General features: G+C 45.0%; 1 protein-coding gene and 1 long non-coding RNA gene across 4 annotated transcripts; both read left to right on the forward strand.

The window, feature by feature from the left end:
- The first annotated feature begins 4,706 nt into the window (after positions 1–4,706).
- On the forward strand, positions 4,707–7,539 carry LOC122011579. Of its 2 annotated transcripts, none has more exons than XM_042567961.1 (3): positions 4,707–4,899; positions 4,977–5,789; positions 6,737–7,539. In XM_042567961.1, the coding sequence occupies exons 2-3, from the start codon at positions 5,199–5,201 to the stop codon at positions 7,484–7,486; spliced, it is 1,341 nt and encodes a 446-aa protein (XP_042423895.1). In that variant the 5' UTR covers positions 4,707–4,899; positions 4,977–5,198; the 3' UTR covers positions 7,487–7,539. The 2 variants fall into 2 exon arrangements, with proteins under 2 accessions (XP_042423895.1, XP_042423896.1); XM_042567962.1 differs by having other exon boundaries at positions 4,713–4,889.
- Positions 7,540–8,550: 1,011 nt separating this feature from the next.
- LOC122012065 lies at positions 8,551–11,095 on the forward strand. 2 transcript variants are annotated; one of them, XR_006120104.1, is made up of 2 exons: positions 8,551–9,017; positions 10,006–11,095. It is a non-coding gene; the product is annotated as an uncharacterized LOC122012065 (long non-coding RNA). The 2 variants fall into 2 exon arrangements; XR_006120103.1 differs by having other exon boundaries at positions 10,011–11,095.
- Positions 11,096–21,334: the final 10,239 nt, after the last annotated feature.

Consider the following 21,334-nt stretch of genomic DNA (forward strand, 5'->3'; position numbering starts at 1 on the left):
TCGATGCTCATCTCTGAGCTTGAGTCTTCTTCCGGTTGATGGTTCGCCAATAGCGCTAACCCTGAGAATTCTTCGATGTCCGACTCAGAGGTTGACGAATCTGACCAAGTAGCCTTCAGATTCTTGTACTTAGAGGGTTCTGGTTTCTTGTATTTTGGCTTTTCCTTTTCTTTCTCCTTTCTCTTCAACTTTGGGCAGTCATCTTTGATGTGTCACTCTTCGTTACAGTTGTAACAACGAACCGTCCTCTTCTTTCGATGATGCCTCTGCGATTTAAATTTGTTAGTACAAAAAAAATTATTGAAGCGTCTTACCAGTAGTGCCGCTTCGGATTCGTCGACTAAGGCTTCGGAGTCAGAACTGTTCATTTTTGCCTTTAAGGCAATGTTCTGACTTGTCTTCTCTGCTCCGTTGGGTTCTGAAACTCGAGATTCGTGAAGTTCAAAAGTCGAAAATAATTGTTCTAAAGTACTTACCTCGAGGTCCTTAGAGATGTAATACGCATCTACTAAGGAGGCCCACTCTGGAGTTCTCGGGAATGCATTGAGCACGTATCGGATGGAATCCCGGTTGGTTACCTCTTCTCCAAGGTTCGTTAGTTGCGTTATCAGCTCCTTGATTCTAGCTTGGAGTTGCGCTACCTTCTCGCCTTGGTTCATCCGGAGGTTCGTTAACTGGTTCCGGAGGATGTCGCGCTTCGCTAGCTTCGCTTCGGAAGTACCTTCGTGAAGCTCCAGGAATTTCTCCCAGAGATCTTTCGCTGAGTCGTAGCTTCCGATCCGATTTACCTCCTGCGGCGGCAGCACACTGAGCAGGTGGAACTCTGCCTTTCCGTTGGCGACGAAATCGGCTTGCTCCTTCTTGCTCCATGTGTTTTCTTCTTTGTCTTTCGGCGCTGCAAAACCATATTTCATTGTAATAAGAATATCAAAATCCGTTTTAAAAAATACCTCCATTTTGCGCTTCCAAGTGGCGAAGTCTCCGTCGAACTTCAGGGGATGGATGTTAGCTCCGGCCATCGTCTTGATCGTAGTGTTTCAGTTGGCGGTTAGTCCTTCAGAGGTGATCAGGCTCTGATACCACTTGTTGGTGCAGCGGAGACCGGCAAGAGGGGGGTGAATTGCTGAAAACAAAAACAAACTATACCCTCCTCGGATTTCAACTCAGAATTTAAATCAGCAATAAAATAACAACTAAATTAAGGAGACAGAAAAAGAAACAGAAACAGAATTTAACCTGGTTACAACCAAGGAGGTTGTTAATCCAGGGCGATGAAAAGCTCTACTATCAGAATCCCTTTACTGTAGGCGGAGAAGCCTTTTTACACTTAGAACACTCACTTAGTTGCTAGGAATTGAGTACAGATTGATTGCTTGAGTTGTTGATTCATTCCTAGTTCCAGGGGCCTTTATATAGCTCCTGGAAAGTCTATCCCGAGGGTCCAAGGCGCCTCCAACAAGGTTCAAGGTGCCTCCAGCTCGGTCAGCGGATAAAATTTTATCCGCAACGCAAACGGTCAAATCTGACCTGTTAAAGGCGCCTTCAACAGGGTTGAAGGCGCCTCCAAGCCTGCTGGAGGCGCCTCCAAGCTGGCAGCTCCATTTTTCAGCTTGGTTTCTTCAGCTTCCGATGCTCCGTTCTTTTGGGTGATTGCGGCCAACCGGAATAGGACTCACCCGAACCCAATTCCCGACCTTTTCCTCGAGCAGCCTTCCGTCCCGGCTTAACGTCCCTCGAACGCCGCGCACGCTCTTCACGCCCACCGGAGTACTCTTCCGCAGCTCTCTCGTCCTTCGGACGCACCGAGCACGTCGGCTCCCTTCCCGTGTCGTCATTCTCGCTAGCTGCGTCTTCCGCTCGACTTCCTGTGCTCCTAAGCTCCTGCACACTCAGACACAGGGATCAAACACAGCAGGACCTAACCAACTTGGTTAATCACATCAAAACTACCACGGGGTCCAACAAATCGATTGGTTGACATGATTTGGTGCAGAAACTGTCTTGATCGATTGAGTAATCGATCAAAACTTCCCCAATCGATTGGTCAATTGATTGGGAGAGTTTTTGAGCGAACAGTGAGCTTTTGAATCGATCAGTTGATCGATTGAAAGCTGTCAATCGATTAGCCGATCAATTAGGCTCAGTTTTTCTCTCGAGAATGTGAGGCAGAAGGAATTGATTGGTGAATCGATTCGGGTTTTCTTCAAAAAAACACAAAGGCGCTCTGAATCGATCGGTCCATCAATTCAAGCCTCTCTAATCGATTGGTCAATCGATTGAGATTTGACCGTTGCACATGATGCAGGTGATGGATGGCTACGATGGCTGGAATGTGACGTGGCAATCGATTGGGGCAAAGCCCAATCGATTGGGAACACTGTATATGGTCGTTGCGAGCGATTCTTCTCCGCCAATTCTTGAACGCTCTTGGGGGCAAGTACTGGTGCACTTCCAAGGTTCAAGAGGCAACAACAAGTAACAAGTAAGCAAAAAGAAAGGATTTTCATTTGTATTCTTATTTTTCTTCTTGCGTGTGTTTTATTTTGTTGTGGGAGTTTGTACGAGGCTTCTCTGCCTCCGGCTGCGACCAAGAAGTTTTTATTAGTGGAGAACGTGTTGTGTGTGGATCCTTAGATTAGTCACCTCTTCTTGAGATGGATACCAAGTAAATCCTAAGTATTAGCATTGCTTGGGTATTTTTCACTGCATATCATCATCAAAGAAAAAGCAATTGCATGAGACGAGCTATTCATCCCCCCCCCCCTCTAACATATTTCGAAAACAAAGGGTCGTATACAATAGAACCGGACTTGGATGCAAGGCTAGAAATCGATTCAAGTCTTACTTGTCTTTAGTGAATCGATCAAATAGAAATATGGTCCAAGCATGGGTCCCCAAGTCTAACTTGATTAATCAAGTTGGACTTGGTCAATATTAGATTCTCAAGGATCAAATCCACTACCTTAATGGACCCTATCGAGACTATGATCCAGGAGAGCCAATAAAAAATCATTTTTATCATTAGATAGACTTGCTTGATGCTTGTTTTATTGCTTTCACTATACATACTTAGACTAGACTAGATAAGGACCTAAGCTTAATTCACATTTGACTAGTTAGACCTAGGATTTTTAGAAAGGAAATTAAATATTCAATTTATTTGAAAGGCTTTGTCTAGAAGTGGTGGATGATCTCATACCTAAGAAGGTCTAGTGTCTCGCCACAGTCTGGAAGTCAATTATTAAAATAAATATTTAATTGACTAAACTGGTAAATCTTAGTCTAACTCAAAAGTAAATCAATCCTTAAATTTAAATTAAAGATTAAATTAATCATCTCACAAAAACTTATAAGGTTCCCTAATTGTAAATCTAGAAAAGGGTGAGATGAGCGTAGGTTTAAAATAAATCGTAGTTAATCAAATCTAAATTAATTAAACTCAATTCAATTAAGTTAACTTAATTAATTCAATTTAACTAATCAAAATCACTTTAGTTAATTTCAAAACTTTAATTAATTCCTGATTAATTTTAAAAGTATACTTAATTTCATATTTCTAATAATTTCAAAATTTTAATATTTTTCAAACTTAAATATTTAAATATTTAAAATTAAATATTTTTGAAATTCAAAATTAAATATTTTTAAATTCTAAATTCAATATTTTTGAAATTAAAACTTAAATATTTTAAAATTTTAAATTCAATATTTTTCAAACTTAAATATTTTAATATTAAAAATTAAATATTTTAAAATTCAAACTTAAATATTTTAAAATTCAATATTTTTAAAATTTAAAATTCAATATTTTAATTCAATATTTTTAAAATTCAAACTTAAATATTTTAATATTCAAAATTAAATATTTTTGAAATTTAAACTTAAATATTTTAAAATTTAATATTTTTCAAACATAAATATTTTAATATTAAATATTAATATTTTTTAAATTCAAACTTAAATATTTTAAAATTCAAAATTTAATATTCTTGAAGTTCAATTTTTTTTTTTTTTTCAGAATTCTCCATCTTACACAAGTTCATAAACTTAACATATTTGATAACCTAGAAAATGTGAGATGAAAAATTAGGAAAATTTTCATATCAGACCCACGTTGGGCCTAATATGCTTGATTTGAATTTTTTTTGCTGATTCTTTCTTCTTGTATTTTAACACCTTCTAAAAGTCAAAATAAACAATGAATAGCATATTTGAACTCCTTGCAACACTAGGAATCCATAGAAACTGAAATGAGTGCAATCGGACCTCTCTAGGTCTATAAGTGGGTTTTGACCGAAACCCACTGATGGACCTAGAGACCTCAGATTACACTCATTTCAGTTCCTGTGGATTCCTGATATTATAAGGAGCTCAAATTTGCTATTCATAGTTTATTTTAGCTTCTCTAAATGTATTAAAATGTTATCAAAAAGTTAACTAAATTTTAAATGTCATTGATGAAAGAGAAGATAGGAAAGAGAAGAGGGAGAAAAGAAAAACGACAAAAAAAAATTTGATTTGTCAGAAAGATAAAAAAGAAAGTGCACTTAAAAAAGTATGTCATTTGGTAAATATTAAAATAGTATATGTCTTTTGGTCAATTAAAATATTTAGGTGCATTTGATAAATTGCCGAAGTTATTTTGATATACGTACGTTTCCATAAAATTAATATTTATTAATTGGAATATGGAGAGAGAGAGAGGACTCGTTCAAAGTTTATGCATCGATATGACTATCGCCGGTAGCAATCCAAACCCCAGGGCACCCCAGTGCGGAGATCACGATCTCTTCCTCCTCCTCCTCCTTCGGCTTCCGTCTCCATCACGTTGAGCGGAAAATGGCCGCCGCCATTATCCCGTCGAATCATTGCATACCGGATCACCCTCCGTATGCCCTGGTTATTTTCTTTTCTCAAGATTTCAAACCCTTGTTTTGTTATTTTCTTTTATTGATTTGGATTTGCGGCGAATGCAGATGATCGCGGCTGCAATCCACCACTTCGAGGAGGAGGACGGATCGACGGAGGCGGCGATCTCCGATTACATCCGCGCGAACTATGACGGGCTTCCATGGGCGCACGACCGGCTCCTCCCCTACTACCTCGGCAAGCTCACTCGCATGGGCGAGTTCGCCCAGGGCGCGCCCGGTCGCTACGTGACGGTCCACGACAACTAAGCATCGCCGCAGCCGCCAAGCATGCAGCCACATGGGCCCGCGTCGATGGCCCTCCGCCCTCACCAGGCCGTGGTCGCTTCCGCTCTGCCGCAATTGCTGCCTCCTTTCATCCCTAAGCGTCTCGGACGGCCGCCCAAGAGGAGCGGAGTCGGAAACCCTTCTATTGATCGTCAGTGCGGATCTGAGCCAGCAATGCCGCCGCCGTTGGTGGTGATCGAGAATGGCGACAACAATTGCGGTGGTTCCTTGAAGCGTAAGCGCCGTGGTCGGCCTCCGAAGTGGGAAAGAATAATCGACGCAGGTGCGATTGCCCGCACCAACTATGACCACGGCCAATCGAGAACAGAGTTGATTCCTCTGCCAATGACAAGGGATGATAAGATTCTCGTGCGATACGACAAACATAGTGACGAAAAATTGGAGTTCATACTCGCTCTCCCTTGCTACGAGGCATCAATTTCTACCATCAGCATCCGTGGTGAGGTCCAGCGTGACAAAGCAGAGCCAGTTAGTCCTGCAATGATCCGTGGAAATACTGGAGACAATGTCTTTGCAGTTCCCAAACGCCGAGGTCGCGGCAGACCACCAAAATCAGGACGCTCCGAAGAACAGGTACGTCTGATTTATTCAAGAGGCAAATTGTTACTGATTTCGTTGTGGGTTCTTCAGTTTCAAATTAACTTGGTTGCATTATACTGACCTTTTTTTTTTTTAACTTGGTCTGTTGTTCATGTGAAATTGAAAAGAATGAAAGAAAGTGGCCACTTTTACGAGAAACATAAACATATAATCCTTAGGATTTGCATTTGTAGTTGATAAACAATCTAAATCATGTCTAACAAACAACACTTGGTAGAATAGCTAGCTAGTGAACTCTTTCATTAATCTTTGTATATGTTGCAAAATTTTAGTCCCGTAGCTTTGGAACACTCAAGTTTACTGCCACAAAAAAGTAACTTGAAGTTGATCATGTTCTACATGATTGAAAACTTTCAAAATATATCCAAGATTCAGTCTGGAGACAATTCCCATAAATCTAGGATCCATAGTACATCTTTATTCCATAAGTTATAGTATAGTTACCTGTAAAGATGAAACTATGAAAATTAGGCTGAGCTGAGCTTGGAAAATTTGACTGATCTTCCAAGTAAAGATTTGTAAGTTTGAATGCATCAATCAATACTATTGGAATTTGATATGTGGGCTCTCGGATGATGACATATCAATGGATCTTCATGATTATCCTAATTAATTATCTGCCATGTAAATGGAATTTTATATGTGGAAACAAAGTCATTACTAATAAATCTCAGGCTATATATTATAGTGTTGGATACTTTATACTAATGAACCTACAAACAGTTTGTTTATGAATTATTGACAAGTTTTTCTCATGAACAAAGCTTTAAAATTCCAAGCTGACTTGTTGGTGCACTTTTGAACATCTTAGTTCTTCTTGATAGCCATTAATTACCTAAAGGTTTTGTTAATAAATGCGTTCTTATAATGCTTTTTCACGAGTATTTACTATTTATTAATTTACTATGAGCTGCCTGCAGAAAATCCCTATCGCTTGTATTGGAACCCATGCCGTGGTGATCATCCCCGCCGCCATCCCTGTTGCCAAGGAGCAATTGCCTGCTTCCATGTGTAAGCGCCGCGAACGACCGCCCAAGAAGTGTGGATGCTGTAATGATACCCACAAGGAACCAAAGTCCACACGGTTGCTGCCTGAACCTAGCCCTCGTGGCGCCAAGCAATTATCCCCTCCCTCCATGCCCCCTCCCTCCATGTCTAAGCGCCGCGGAAGACCTCCCAAGTGCAGAAGTTGCGTTTGTAAGGATACTGACCGCACTGGGCCAAAACAAGCATTGGCACCGCAGACTACAGAGGTTAATAGTGGTTGTGGAGATGGTTCCTCGGCGGTGCGTAAGCGTCGTGGACGGCCGCCGAAGAGGAGGATGATAAATGACACAACACAAGATGTTGATTGTCATGGTCGACAAGGACAGGCGCCAGCAACAGCGGACGTCGACGCCTCTATCGTCGTTCCAATCCACAAGGCTCCTACTCTCCGTAAAGCTCGGAGCGTGAAGCGATTGGAGTGCGTACTTGCATTGCCGCGCCAAGAGCCACTGCGGACTACCACCGTTGTGGGCACGAGTCAGGGCAACCACGACGAAGCACCCTGGAGGGACGTTGAAAAAGAACCGGTGAAGACGGACGCTGAAGGAGACACCATTGGCAACGTATTAGAGGGAGTTCCAGTGTGTAGAGGTTGGGAACGACCGCCCAAATGTCAGTCGTAGGGCTTGTGCTCTTTATGATGTTTAGTTTCAGATAGCTACCTATTAGTTCAACGACAATGAGTACATATTTTTTTTTATGTGAATTAGATTGTGTAGCTCTTTTTTGTCAAATAAATAGACAGCATATATAAAATCAACATCTATCACAAAAAGAAAGTCGAAGACAAAAAAAAATATGCTTAATAGATAGATAAATAAATAATTTTGAAATCATGGGTTAATCTAAAACTCTATAAATCTTTCTTTAATACATGGCTCAAACAAACCGATAAAGTTGGGAGACGAGGATAGGGCTGTAAACAAGTCGAGCCGAGCTGAGCTTTAAGGTGTTCAAGCTTGCTTGATAAGATAACTGAGCCGAGCCGAGCTTAAAATGAACCAAGCTTTTGAAATGAGTGTTCAAGCTTGACTTAGTTTATTTTTTATGAGCTTGAGTTTGTTTGAAGCTTGGCTTGAGCTTGGTTCGTTTAGATGTTATCAAGCTCTCAATTCAAGCTTGGCTTGAGTTTGGTTTGAGCTTAGTTCGTTTAGTTGTTATCAAGCTCTCAATTCAAGCTTGGCTTGAGTTTGGTTTGAGCTTAGTTCGTTTAGTTGTTATCAAGCTCTCAATTCAAGCTTGTTTGATTGTTTGAAACTTTTAATTGTTTGATTGGTTATTAAGATTGATAATTTAAATTTATTTATTTATTTTATTTTATTTTATTGTTTATTTAGCATATTGAAAAGAATTTTATTAATAAATATTGTTCGTGAACATTGTTCACGAACATTGTTCACGAACGTTAACGAGCTGAACACATATGTGTTCAAGCTTGTTTGTTTAATTAATCTAATGTATATTGAACGAACATAAACAAGTTCTTACCGAGCTGAACACCAAACTTGTTCACGAACGCTTGATTCATTTACCGTCCTAGACGAGGACATGCAATTCCGACGATACATCTGACGGTTCTGATGCAATCATCTTTAAGATACTCACCCAGAGACGCACCATTCCATTTTCGGAATTTCTCAATTCATCCGTAAATTACCTTTTTACCCTCCATCCGATCATTAAGGCGTGAGCATTCCGCCCTCGCTCCTTCCTCCTCGTCTCTTCTCCAGTGGGAGAATCGAGACTTTTGTTCTCAAGATCGCGAAATCTTTCGTCTGATTTCTTGAAACCGAGCGCCTCTTGGAAATAGAGTTGCTTTTGCTTTTCGATTTCAGGGTTTCCCCCTTTTTTGGGGGGTTACCTTTCCTCCGATATGGTGAAACTAGTTCGAGCAGGTTTTTGAGCGATAAAATTGAGTGAGTTCTTGGGAGGCAGATATGTATAGGGACAAGGGAGGGAGTGAGCCGAAGTTGAAGATTGGAGGTGCAGATCGGAAGAGATTCAGCGATTCCCTCGACAAGCATTTGGAGAAGTCTCCGCCAACGGCTTCGAGGGTTATGGATTCAAAAGAAAAAGATAAGTTGTCTGTACCTTCCACCTCGTCCGGGAAGCAGCCAGAGGATCTGTCCTTATCTAAGAATAAGTGCTCAGAAGGTAGTGTTTCCTCACTTTCTCTTCCACTTTATTCATTTTTGGTTCTACAAATCCATTTTTGCGCAAGGTATTGCTTTGAGGTTATTGATTGTAATGTGTGAATTAAGTGATTCCTACTTTTTCTCTCTAGATCTGTTTATGTTCATATATTTGTGAAATGAATCACACATGTAGTAGTACCATTTTTTTCATCAACACCAATCAATTTATTTGGGTTAGCTACATGGATCTTACCTACTATTGAATTCTATAGTCTATACAATGCTATGTAATTAGTAAATATTACAATAACAATCAAATCTTATCTCACTAAGTGTGGTCAGCTATATAACTAGTAAAGATTCAAACAACTAAATCACTTTTAATATATTAACCATAATTTTCTTTTTATCTTGTTTTTTTTTGTCAACTCTAAACGATTCAATTTGTTCGGTTATAGAAGGCATTAGTTGTGTGTCCATATCATCCCAATTTACTTTTTTTCCTGTTTTATCAATTATTGAAGTTACTTAATTGTTCTCAAAATTTATCCCGTAGCACATATACATATCTTAACATTTTCATCTTACCTATATTAAATTTTGTATATATTATTTCCTAATCAGTTAACACTATGGTAAAGTGTGTTTAGTCTTACCACAGGTTTCTTTTAACTTTCACCAACATGATATCTCAAGCTATTAGACACCTAGATGTAGTCTTTTATTTCAAGGGATCTATTCTCTATGTAGACTTAAAAAAAAGTTCTTTTAACCTAACAAGCATAAGACAATCACACAAGACTTAGGAAGCTCTTTTTTAATTATAACAAATTGCACACTATTTTGTTAATGATATCTTTATTAAAATCTCTTTTTCAGATATGTAAAACTGATAGGAGTTTCATCTCCATCTATCTTATATATTTCCCTCATTTTGTTTAATTGTTATTCAAATTATATTTCATTATTTTACTTTTAGCTATTGATGTGGATATATTGGATGGTAGAGTAGTAATTAGGATGTGGAGGAAGGGCAGTTTAGTCATTTGGGAGTTCCTTTTTAGAGTACTGTAGATCACTAAGAAAAGGAGAGGGCTTGGTTCGTGGGGTAGCGGCAGCCGCCAGGGTGATCTTGTGCTTCCTCCCAAGCTCCTCGTCAGCGCCGGCGCTGGCCACCGACCTCCACTTCTTCTCCTCTCCTTTCTTCTACGACCAGACTACATCTCGAGCTTGAGAGGGGCCTGATTTGGGGTGAGAGGCCGCCGCTACCAAGGAGGAAGAAGCCAATTCATCCATCTCCGGCGCCGGGGCGCCGGTCACATCCGACGCCGGCAGCTCTCTCTTTCTCTCCCACTCCATCGTCTCTTCGCGATCGCTGCTCAGCACACCGTCGCCGCCCATCTCTCCTCTCATGGGCAGACTTCTCCGGCCCTTTCGACGTGAACGCCGTCGAGCGGCACCAGAACCTCAGGCCAACCCCGCCGCCGGTGCAAACAAGGAAGAAAGCTTCTTCTTCGTCTCTTGCCGCCCCCTTCTTCCTTCTGCGGATGGGTCTCTTCCGACAGGGCTTCTGAGCGCTTGTTCTTCCGCCGCCCTCCACAAAGGGAAGGACGTTGGAGTCGCTTCGCTGCCTCCCCTCTCACCGGCAGCACACATGCTTGCTCCTCTCATGCCGGCAACCCTCCGACGTTCTATTCCTCCTCGTCGTTTGAAGAGACTGCTGCCATTGCTAGCCCTTGCGACGTCGCCACCAGCAGTGGCAGCCGTCGGCCGGCCGCACAACCTCCCTCCGCATGCTGGTAGCCCAAGCGCCGCCTCCAAGCTACCTACCTCTCTCTCGGTCTACGGTGGCCAAGCGCAACCTTCTTAATACTGATTCGGTGGGTCCCCTAACATCGAGCTAGCCACTATTATTGCTATCATTGATTTGATTGTATTCCGTTCTCGTTGTGGTCCGGCCTTCGTGTCGTTGCCTGGTTCTCGTTTTATATGTTGTTGTATTTCAGCGCGCGGCCTATTGTTATCTCGGGCTTGCATGCCGCTAGTATTTCCCGGCCTACATGCCGCTAGTATTTCCCGGCCTACGTGCCGTTAGTATTTCCCGGCTTGCGTGTCGTTAGTACCTCTCGGTCTGTGTGCTGCTAGTATTTTTCGAATTGCGTACCATTAAGTATCTCTCGGCCTGCATACCACTAGTATTTCCTGGTCGGCGTGTCACTAGTACTGCTAGGTCTGCGTGTCGATCTCGTCGTCCGGTCTACGTGCCGGCATCTTATCTCGGTTTGCATACCGCTATCCTATCTCGGTCTACGTATCGATGTCTTATTTCGGCCTGTGTGTCGGTGTCTTAGCTCGGCTTGCGTGTCGTTATTATTTCCCGACCTACAGCTCGTCTTCTGGCTCCGTGCCGTATCTTGCTTTGTGTCGTTAGATTCCTCTCTCCAACCTGATCAGAATCATCTGCTCTTCCGGGTCACGACTGCTCAAGTCGCGTCCTATCCGACGGCGCCCCCTGGGCCAGGGTACGTTACCGTTCTCACTCTTTATTTATTTTATTATTATTTTGGTATTAGTCTGTTACTTATATATTTGTTGTATCTGCCTCGAGCCTCGGGGTACCAGGGCCCGGGGGACCCGATCACTGGCTGCAGGGTAGCGTTGACTAGAGGACTTTCGAAAACTTGGTCAACATAGAGTCATCTCAGCATACCTCACCCCCCCTCCGAGACATCGCGACTCGATCAACATTCCGCCCATCTCGTCGGGCGATCCATCTGACACATATTACAGACAGGATCAGCTATACTTAACTAAAAGCATAATTTTTTTTAAAAAAAATCTCCACAATTTAAGTTTTGAGTTTAAACGATTTACCTTCTCATCAATTAATACAACATTGTTAACGTATTAAAGTTCATTTTGTATTAACATTAAAAAAAGTAGAGATCTAGAACTGACTCTTGAGATAAATCATTTGTCACATTTGTTGGAACCCAAGGTTGTTTTGGTATGATCAACAAGTTAAGTTAAGTCTTGTGATGTTTCTAACCTGTATCTAAGTGTGCAGGATCTTAGGAGTACAGGTACTCGAGCGGAAGACGCAGATAGCGAGAAGGACGGCACGCGGTGCGTCCGAGGGATGAGGTGATACGGAAGAGTACCCCGGTGGGCGAGAAGGAAGCGTGCGGTGGTTCCGAAGGATGAAAACCTGAGCCGAAGATTGCTCGGGAAGCAAGAGACGCAGCTAGCGAGAAGATCGGCACGGGGTGCGACCGAGGGACGAAGACTGCGGATGAGTACGCTGGTGGACAAGAAGGAAACACACAACGATTCCGAGGGACGAGAAGCCGGATCGGAAAGCTGCTTAAGAAGACCGGAAGTTGGGTTCGGGTGAGCCCTTTTCCGGATGGCAGAGATCACCCAAGCGAGCGGATCTGGAGTAGAAGACTCGGACCGAGCCGAACCGAGCCAGAGCAGTGGTCCCCGATGAAAAAGTCAACATGGGTTGACTTTACTAGTTCGGGGCGCCCGGACCAGCATCTTTGACCAGAACACGTCTAATGCGTTCTGAACATTGGGGGGATAAAGTTTCATCCCCCAGGGCGACCGGAACCCTTCCAAGCGCTGAGTCGACGGACGCTGGGGACGTGGCACGCTTCGCTGTCTCCGACTGGTGGTGTAGCTCTCTGGTGAACCTGCAAAGAAGTCGAGCCGGGAGGGGTTTCCCGGCGATGATCCTCCGACGCTCAAGTCAGGCAACGAGAGAGACAGCGTAATGTGACTACAGTAAAGATTTGCGCATACCTTTGTCGACGTCTGGAGGTCCTTATATAGGACCCCGGGGAGGCGCGGGCACGCTTCTCTATGCGTGCACGCTTCCCCAAACATACCTTAACAAGCCTCTGTCAGAAAAGTACCTCTGGCACCATTCCGCAATCATCCGAGCATATCCCGGATGTGACGGTGGAAGCTTCCGCCGTATGATCCTGTGTACGGCTCGGCCACCAACTCTGCTATTTGTCGGTGGCAGGTGTCTCGAAGATGATGTTATCCCCTGTCTCCTTTGTCCTCTTGCGTTCCCTGTCTGTTTCAGGGCCGAGCGGGACGGCCGCTCGGCAGGCGTATCACTTCTGTCGCCGGTTGTAGGTATTTGCCCGATCGGGAGGATTCCCGACCGTATGCTCAGATGAGATTGTTGCTGCCTCTGTTGCCTGTGCCCCGGCCGAACGGACATCCGCTCGGCCTTGAAACCCTTTTTCCTTAGAGCATCAGAAACCCGACCCCCAGTCGGATTGTCTTCACTCGGTTCGGGGGGGGGGGGGGTTCCCGGCCGGTCGGTCTGCATCGCCCGGTCGGTCGGTCCGCTTCGTCCGGTCGGCCAGTCCCAGGTTGAATCTCTTGACCTTTGACCTCCATGTGTTGTTGACCTTCAGCCAACGAGGATCCTCCGTCCTTATATCCGAATCACATGCCTCCCATTCAAGTCTAGTCGAAGGAGACGCTGAGTCCGACTGACTGGACACCCGGTCGGCTGGAGTACACCTCTTTGCCACTCCCGAAAGTATATCTTCGCTTGGTCGACCGACGAGTTGATGATTATGCCTTGGTAGTTCTAGTTTTCATTCGTTGCTTGTTGCGCTACTGTTTTGGGGGCGGTCGGGGTCGTCGGGTCTCCTCGGAATTCGGGCCAATCCTCATTAAGTTGCCCACGCGCGAGTAATGTGTTGGCGCAGCAGAGACCGGCAAGAGGGGGGTGAATTGCTGAAAACAAAAACGAAAATACCCTCCTCGGATTTCAACTCAGAATAAACGCAGTAGTAAAATAATAAAGACAGAAAATTAAGAACAGAAACAGGAATTTAATCTGGTTACAACCAAGGAGGTTGTTAATCCAGGGCAGTGAAAAGCGCACTAAGAAAATTCTCCTTCTCTGAAGGTGGAGAAGCCTTTTACACTCTAATTGCTCAGAACTACTGCTAGGAATTGCTTACAGATTGATTGCTTGAGTTGTTGTTAAATTCCTAGGTCCAGGGGCCTTTATATAGCTCCTGGAAAGTCTATCCCGAGGGTGGAGGCGCCTCCAACAAGGTTCAAGGCGCCTCCAGCTCGGTCAGCGGATAAAACTTTATCCGCACAACGGTGCACAACTGATAACACCTCAGTGGTGGGGGCACCTGGAATAACTCCGGGCTATTTATTCCGAATAGGGCTCCACTCCAACTTCTCGCCTCGATAACCTTGTGCACTTCCCTCTCATCCGCTAGCGCTTAACGCCCACCGGAGTACTCTTCCGCAGCTCTCTCGTCCTTCGGACGCATCAAGCCCGTCGGCTCCCTTCCTGTGCCGTCCTTCTCACTAGCTGCGTCTTCCGCTCGACTTCCTGTGTTCCTAAGCTCTTGCACACTCAGACACAGGGATCAAACACAGCAGGACCTAACCAACTTGGTTGATCACATCAAAACTACCACGGGGTCCAACAATCTCCCCCTTTTTGATGTGTATCAACCCAAGTTCAAGTTACGGTTAAAAATAGACATAAACAGTAATTTTAAAGAAAAAATTACTAAACTAACAAGTGAAGAATAATTTTTTCAATTAGTAAAATTGCAACACTAAAAAAAATTTAAGTTTTCTCTAACTCCCCCTAAACTTGTACTTTTTTTTCCCCTTTGATCACAGCAAAAATGGGGTCTTAAGAATTTTCAAGTAAGATTGAAGTTTTTGAAAATTTTCCAAGTTAAAAGTGAATTTTTGAAGACAAAAAAATGCTAAGTTAAAAAAAACTCCTAAGTAAATGTTCAAGAGTTCTCAAAAAAATTTCTAAGTCAAGTGAATGAACTTTTAGAATTCTCCCAAAAAAATTTCTAACCCAAAAAAAAATTAAGTTAGAAAAAAAAAATTCTTAGGAATTTTTGTTTATTTTAACAAATATTTGATAAACTTTCAAAGCATTATTTAATACTTGTTTAATACTTTTTCAGAAAGTTAATTAAACATTTTCTTTCAATATTTTAGCTTTCAGGTCGTGGCGAGACACTAGGCCTTCTTGGTTATTGGAGCAACAACCACTTCCTTAGACAAAGCTTCCATAAAGAATTTCAATGTTTAATTTTCTCACTGTAAGCTTTTTAATTTTTGAAAAATTAATTAAGCACACATTTTGGAACCCAATAGAGGTTCCTTCCTACAGGATTATTCAAAAATCTAGGGGATACATAGTTTCTTGGTATTTTTCTAAGTTGACCTTGATGCTTCCTTATATACCAATTTAATTTATCATAAATTCTAATTTTTGACTTTGAAAATTTCTTTAAGCATGCATCATTTTTCAATTTCTAATTTTAAATTTTCATTTTCTGATTTCAAATTTTCATTTTCTTTTTCTAATTTATCTAATTATCTAGAAAGAGCTTTAATAAATCTAAAATATTGATTTGGGGTTAGATCGCGTACCTTACTTACCTGATCTGGTGATGCTCCCCCTTCACTACAGCTTTCTTCTGACGTTCCTCTCCCTTCGTCAATGCTCATCTCTGAGCTGGACGTCTCTTCTAGCTGATGGTTGGCCATCAGTGCTAGTCCCGAGAATTCTTCGACTTCCGATTCGGAGGATGACGAATCATCCCACGTGGCCTTTAGGTTCTTGTGTTTGGAGGGTTCTAGCTTCTTGTACTTTACCCTTTCTTTCTCCTTTCTCTTTAGCTTTGGGCAGTCATCTTTGATGTGCCCCTCTTCGTTGCAGTTGTAGGAACGAACCGTCCTCTTCTTTCGATGATGCCTCTGCGATTTAAATTTGTTAGTACTAAAAAACTTATTGAAGCGTCTTACCAGTAATGTCGCTTCGGATTCGTCGACCGAGGCTTCGGAGTCAGAACTGTTCATCTTTGCCTTTAAGGCAATGTTTTGACTTGTCTTCTCTGCTCCGTTGGGTTCTGAAACTCGAGATTCGTGAAGTTCAAAAGTCGAAAATAATTGTTCTAACGTACTTACCTCGAGGTCCTTAGAGATGTAGTACGCATCTACTAAGGAGGCCCACTCTGGAGTTCTCGGGAAGGCATTGAGCGCGTATCGGATAGAATCCCGGTTGGTTACCTCTTCTCCAAGGTTCGTTAGTTGCTTTATCAGCTCCTTGATTCTCGCTTGGAGTTGCGCTACCTTCTCGCCTTGGTTCATTCGGAGGTTCGTTAACTGGTTCCGGAGGATGTCGCGCTTCGCTAGCTTCGCTTCGGAAGTACCTTCGTGAAGTTCCAGGAATTTTTCCCAGAGATCTTTAGCGGAATCGTAGTTTCCGATCCGATTTATCTCTTGCGGCGGTAGAACGCTGAGTAGGTGGAACTCAGCAATTCCGTTGGCGACGAAATCTGCTTGCTCCTTTTTCGTCCAGGTATTTTCCTCCTTGTCTTTCGGAACTGCATAGTCATATTTCATTATTAAAAGAATGTCAAATTCGGTTTTAAAAAATACCTCCATTTTGCGCTTTCATGTGGCGAAGTCTCCGTCGAACTTCGGGGGATGGATGTTCGCTCCGGCCATCGTCTTGATCGTAGTGCTTCAGTTGGCGGTTAGTCCTTCTGAGGCGATCAGGCTCTTATACCACTTATTGGCGCAGCGGAGACCGGCAAGAGGGGGTGAATTGCTGAAAACAAAAACGAAAATACCCTCCTCGGATTTCAACTCAGAATAAACGCAGTAGTAAAATAATAAAGACAGAAAATTAAGAACAGAAAAAAGAATTTAACCTGGTTACAACCAAGGAGGTTGTTAATTCAGGGCAGTGAAAAGCGCACTAAGAAAATTCTCCTTCTCTGAAGGCGGAGAAGCCTTTTACACTCTAATTGCTGAGAACTACTGTTAGGAATTGCTTACAGATTGATTGCTTGAGTTGTTGTTGAATTCCTAGGTCCAGGGGCCTTTATATAACTCCTGGAAAGTCTATTCCGAGAGTCCAAGGCGCCTCCAACAAGGTTCAAGGTGCCTCCAGCTCGGTCAGCGGATAAAACTTTATCCGCAGCATAAGCGGTCAAATTTGACCTGTTGAAGGCGCCTCCAAGCTGGCAGCACAGATTCCAGCTCGGTTTTTCCAGCTTCCGACGTTCCGTTCTTTTGGGTGATTTCGGCCAACCGGAATAGGGCTCACCCGAACCCAATTCCTGACCTTCTCCTCGAGCAGCCTTCCGTCCCGGCTTAACGTCCCTCGAGCGTCGCGCACGCTCTTCACGCCCACCGGAGTACTCTTCTGCAACTCTCTCGTCTTTCGGACGCACCGAGCCCGTTGGCTCCCTTCCCGTGCCATCCTTCTCGCTAGCTGCGTCTTCCGCTCGACTTCCTGTGTTCCTAAGCTCCTGCACACTCAAACACAGGGATCAAACACAGCAGGACCTAACCAACTTGGTTGATCACATCAAAACTACCACGGGGTCCAACATAATGGTGCTCATTAAATGCCGCCCAATCGCTGATCGCCACTTGGCAAGTCCGCCGTCATCGTACGACGAGGGCATCAGCTTCGATTGGACACACGTCGGTTCAAATCTGATAGTCCGATGCTAACGTTTGTTTCGATGACCTGGATCGGACGGTTGCAATGGACTGAGCCCAAGGTTTATGAAGCGCCGACGCAGATTTTCCTTCCATCGTTCCTGCCTTCGTGCTTTTGGTGCTTCCTCTCGTGCCCAGCTTCCCGACGCTCGCTTGTCTCGGCGCTCCGACGAACTTTCGACCCCCTCCTTCACGCTTCGTTCCCAGTAAGCCTTCTCCCATCTCTACTTTCTTCCGTTTTCTCCCTTCTGGTGGTCTTTGTCTCCGTTCAATATAGTTTCGATCTCCTTCGTCAATCTTGTCTTTCTTCTCTCCTCGGTCCTTTCTTCTTTGGTATTGTTCCGGCGATGGCTAGCACCTCGCAGCCTTCAGATCCCTCTCCCGGCCTATGGTATATGACCATGGTAAGCCGGTTTGACGAGACTGACGCAGGACGCTTCCTTAACGAATTCGAACTTCCTCCTGACCATAGATTAGCTTTGGCCACCTCTTCCGATCGGCCCCACAATCCGCCGATCGGCACCGTTTGCTTCTTTCGTGATCAATTTGTGGCCGGTCTGCGCTTCCCTTTACATCCCTTTATCTATGAGGTTTGTAATTATTTCCACATCCCGCTCGGCCAACTGGTCCCCAACTCTTTTAGGTTGCTGTGCGGCGTAGTAATCCTTTTCAAACTGCACGACATTCCCTTAGTCCCCAGAATTTTCCATTACTTCTACTATCCCAAACAGTCCGAGTGGGGTACTTTCCTCTTCCAATCGCGGATCGGCCCCGTCTTCTTCGATAAGATGCCGACCTCGAACAAGCACTGGAAGGAAAGTTATTTTTACCTTCGCTTTCGCGAACTGCCCTCCTTTCGCACCCAATGACAGACCACTGTGCCGAGCCCGCCGGATCTCGGTAGATATAAGAGCCAGCCGGATTATCTTCATGCAGCCAATCTATTAGCCGGCCAGAGGTTCAAAACCAACAAGCTACTTCACGAGGGGGTGTTGTACATATTCGGCTTGAACCCGATCCGAACGAAGCTTCCGAGCAGCATGGGTAAGCACTTTCCTTGTCCTTTTTCCTTTTGGTCTAACTGGTTTATTCTTCTGTTATGCAGCTGACATCATATGGCGCGCCAAGGTTGCTGATCGGCTGAAGTTGAAAGCTGCCGAAATGGAAGCTGTGGTGGCCAAGGAGATGGCCGATCGAGGCCTCGAGCCGGTCGGCTCACATGAGGGCGAAAGCGGAGGAACTCCAACTGAGGCCCGAGAGTCTGCCGCTCAGGTCCCTGCAACTGGAGCGGCTGGGGATGCTATCTCTTTGGCCAGTCAGCAGCCTACGTCAGAGGACGCGGAGCGGTCGGCAGGCGATTCCCCATTGATAATACGCAAGCGACGCCGGACGGCCATTGCGCATGCAGAGCCGGTGATTGAGCCAGTCGACGCCCCCTTAGAGGCAATCAACCCGCTACCCGCCGCACATGAGGCCATCTCATCAGATCGGACTCCCTCCCAGCTCGACCAGCCAGCTGCTTCAATTGGGGCGCAACCCGTTAGTTCTTTGCCCCGGGTTCGCCTTCGACTCAGACATTCGGACATTATTTCTGCGCCGCTCGGCGAGTCATCCAGCCGAGCCGTCTCTTCTCAATCCGATTCGAACGGTCGTCGAGTGATCAAGTTCATCCTCCATCTTCCTACCGAGGAGTTCCTTTTGGCGGCGGATCGACCCACTGCTCCCGAGCATCAAGTTACCATCCGAGGGCCGCTTGCCAAGACGTGGGAAGATGCGAGGGCTCGAGTTGCCCTGATGACTCCCGATCAGCTAGCGGACAGCCATATGCAGCAAGCCACCGGGGTATGTTTCTTAACACGCTATTATGACAACTTCACCAGGTTCCTGACATTATCCCATCCGAACGCAGCAATGGGTGGAGAACATTGCGGTCAGCAATAGTCTAGCCGAACTGAAGGAGGAGTTGAAGAAACTCCAAATTTCTGGAGGGGCGCCGACTGAGGGGCCCTCGTATGCTACGCTTAGGTCCGAGCTGACCAAGACAGAAATACTGCTAGCGACCGAGCAGCACAAGTCTTCCTGCCTGGAAACTAGGGTAGCTGGACTCGAAGTCCAAGTCAAGTCCATGACCACCAGATCACTGTGGCCACCAACAGAAAAAATAGGGCCGTTGTTGATCTAGACGCGATGAAGGTGCAGGTCCGAGCGCTGGAGCAGCGCGTTACAGAATTGACCGACCTGCTATCTGCTGAGCAAGAGAGCCGATCTGCCACTGAAGTAAACTTCAGGCAGATAAGAAAGATCTCCAAGGAGCTCTCGACGCCTCCCGAGCGGCGCTAAAGGAATACCAGGACGGAGAACCTGACCGTTTCAAGGTGTTGAAACAGAACTACCTTCGATCGGACGCATTTGGTGACAAGTTTAGCGATCGGCTAGTTCTGTCCTTCGAAGAGGCCATCCGGGAGACAACTGTCTACCTAAAGACCAAGGGTCATCTCCCTGAGGATACCTCTATTCCTCCTCGAGACTTGGGCGGCCTGCTGGAAGCTGTTCCGAAGTCCATCTTCGAGCCCCTGGAGTGAGGAGCGTTTATGATTTCCTTGAGTAGTGTTTTTTGTAACCCTTCCGATCGGCTCTAATGACCTGAATTTTAATGAAGATATGCCGTCAATACTTGTGTCTTCCGATCGGAGCGCGAACTACTGCCATTCGCGTCTCCCCCTTTTTCTTCTCGTTAATCGTTTCTTGTCCTGCCTTGCTTTCCAAAGGAATTTTTCACGAAGCATTCCATGTAACTAGGCCGCTCGTCTGAACACCCCCACTTCTTTAAATGGAATCCTCACTAGATGTTCACGAAGTACCTTTGGTAACTTGGCCGATCGGCCTTTCGACTCCCAGGTCGACCTTTTTATTATTTTTTTCCAACCGGAGGGTTTATAGTCGCCGATTCGACTCCAAGGTTTAACGTCGCTGCTCGACGGTCTTCCGGTCGGAGGGTTTATAGTCGCCGGATCGACTTTAGAGTTTAACGTCGCCGCTCGACGGTCTTCAAGCCGGGGGGGGTTTATAGTCGTCGGTCCGACTCTAGAGTTTAACGTCGCCGCTCGACGGTCTTCCGGCCGGAGGATTTATAGTCGCCAGATCGACTCCAAGATTTAACGTCGCTGCTCGACGGTCTTCAAGCCGGGGGGTTTATAGTCGTCGGTCCGACTCCAGAGTTTAACGTCGCCGCTCGACGGTCTTCAAGCCGGTGGGTTTATAGTCGCCTGTCCGACTCTAAGATTTAACGTCGCTGCTCAACGGTCTTCAAGCCGAGAGGTTTATAGTCGCATGTCCGACTCTAGAGTTTAACGTCGTCGCTCGACGGTATTCAAGCCGGTGGGTTTATAGTCGCCGGTTCGACTCTAAGATTTAACGTCGCTGCTCGACAGTCTTCAAGTCGGGGGGTTTTATAATCGCCGGTTCGACTCTAGAGTTTAACGTCGTCGCTCGACGGTTTTCAAGCCGGGGGTTTATAGTCGCCGGTCCGACTCTAGAGTTTAACGTCGCCGCTCGACGGTCTTCAAGCCGGTGGGTTTATAGTCGCCGGTCCGACTCTAACATTTAACGTCGCTGCTCGACGATCTTCAAGCCGGGGGGTTTATAGTCGTCGGTCCGACTCTAGAGTTTAACGTCACCGCTCAACGGTCTTCAAGCCAGTGGGTTTATAGTCGCCGGTTCGACTCTAAGATTTAATGTCGCTGCTTGACGGTCTTCAAGCCGGGGGGTTTATAGTCGCCGGTCCGACTCTAGAGTTTA

This window comes from Zingiber officinale, chromosome 8A, assembly GCF_018446385.1.
Source record: "Zingiber officinale cultivar Zhangliang chromosome 8A, Zo_v1.1, whole genome shotgun sequence".
NCBI lineage: Eukaryota > Viridiplantae > Streptophyta > Magnoliopsida > Zingiberales > Zingiberaceae > Zingiber > Zingiber officinale.

Bases quoted from the DNA above. Each gene is read 5' to 3' on its own strand.
- LOC122011579 (XM_042567961.1), top strand. From the start codon at position 5,199: ATGCAGCCACATGGGCCCGCGTCGATGGCCCTCCGCCCTCACCAGGCC. The intron at 5,790-6,736 runs GTACGTCTGATT...AGCTGCCTGCAG, and splicing joins CAGGACGCTCCGAAGAACAG to AAAATCCCTATCGCTTGTAT.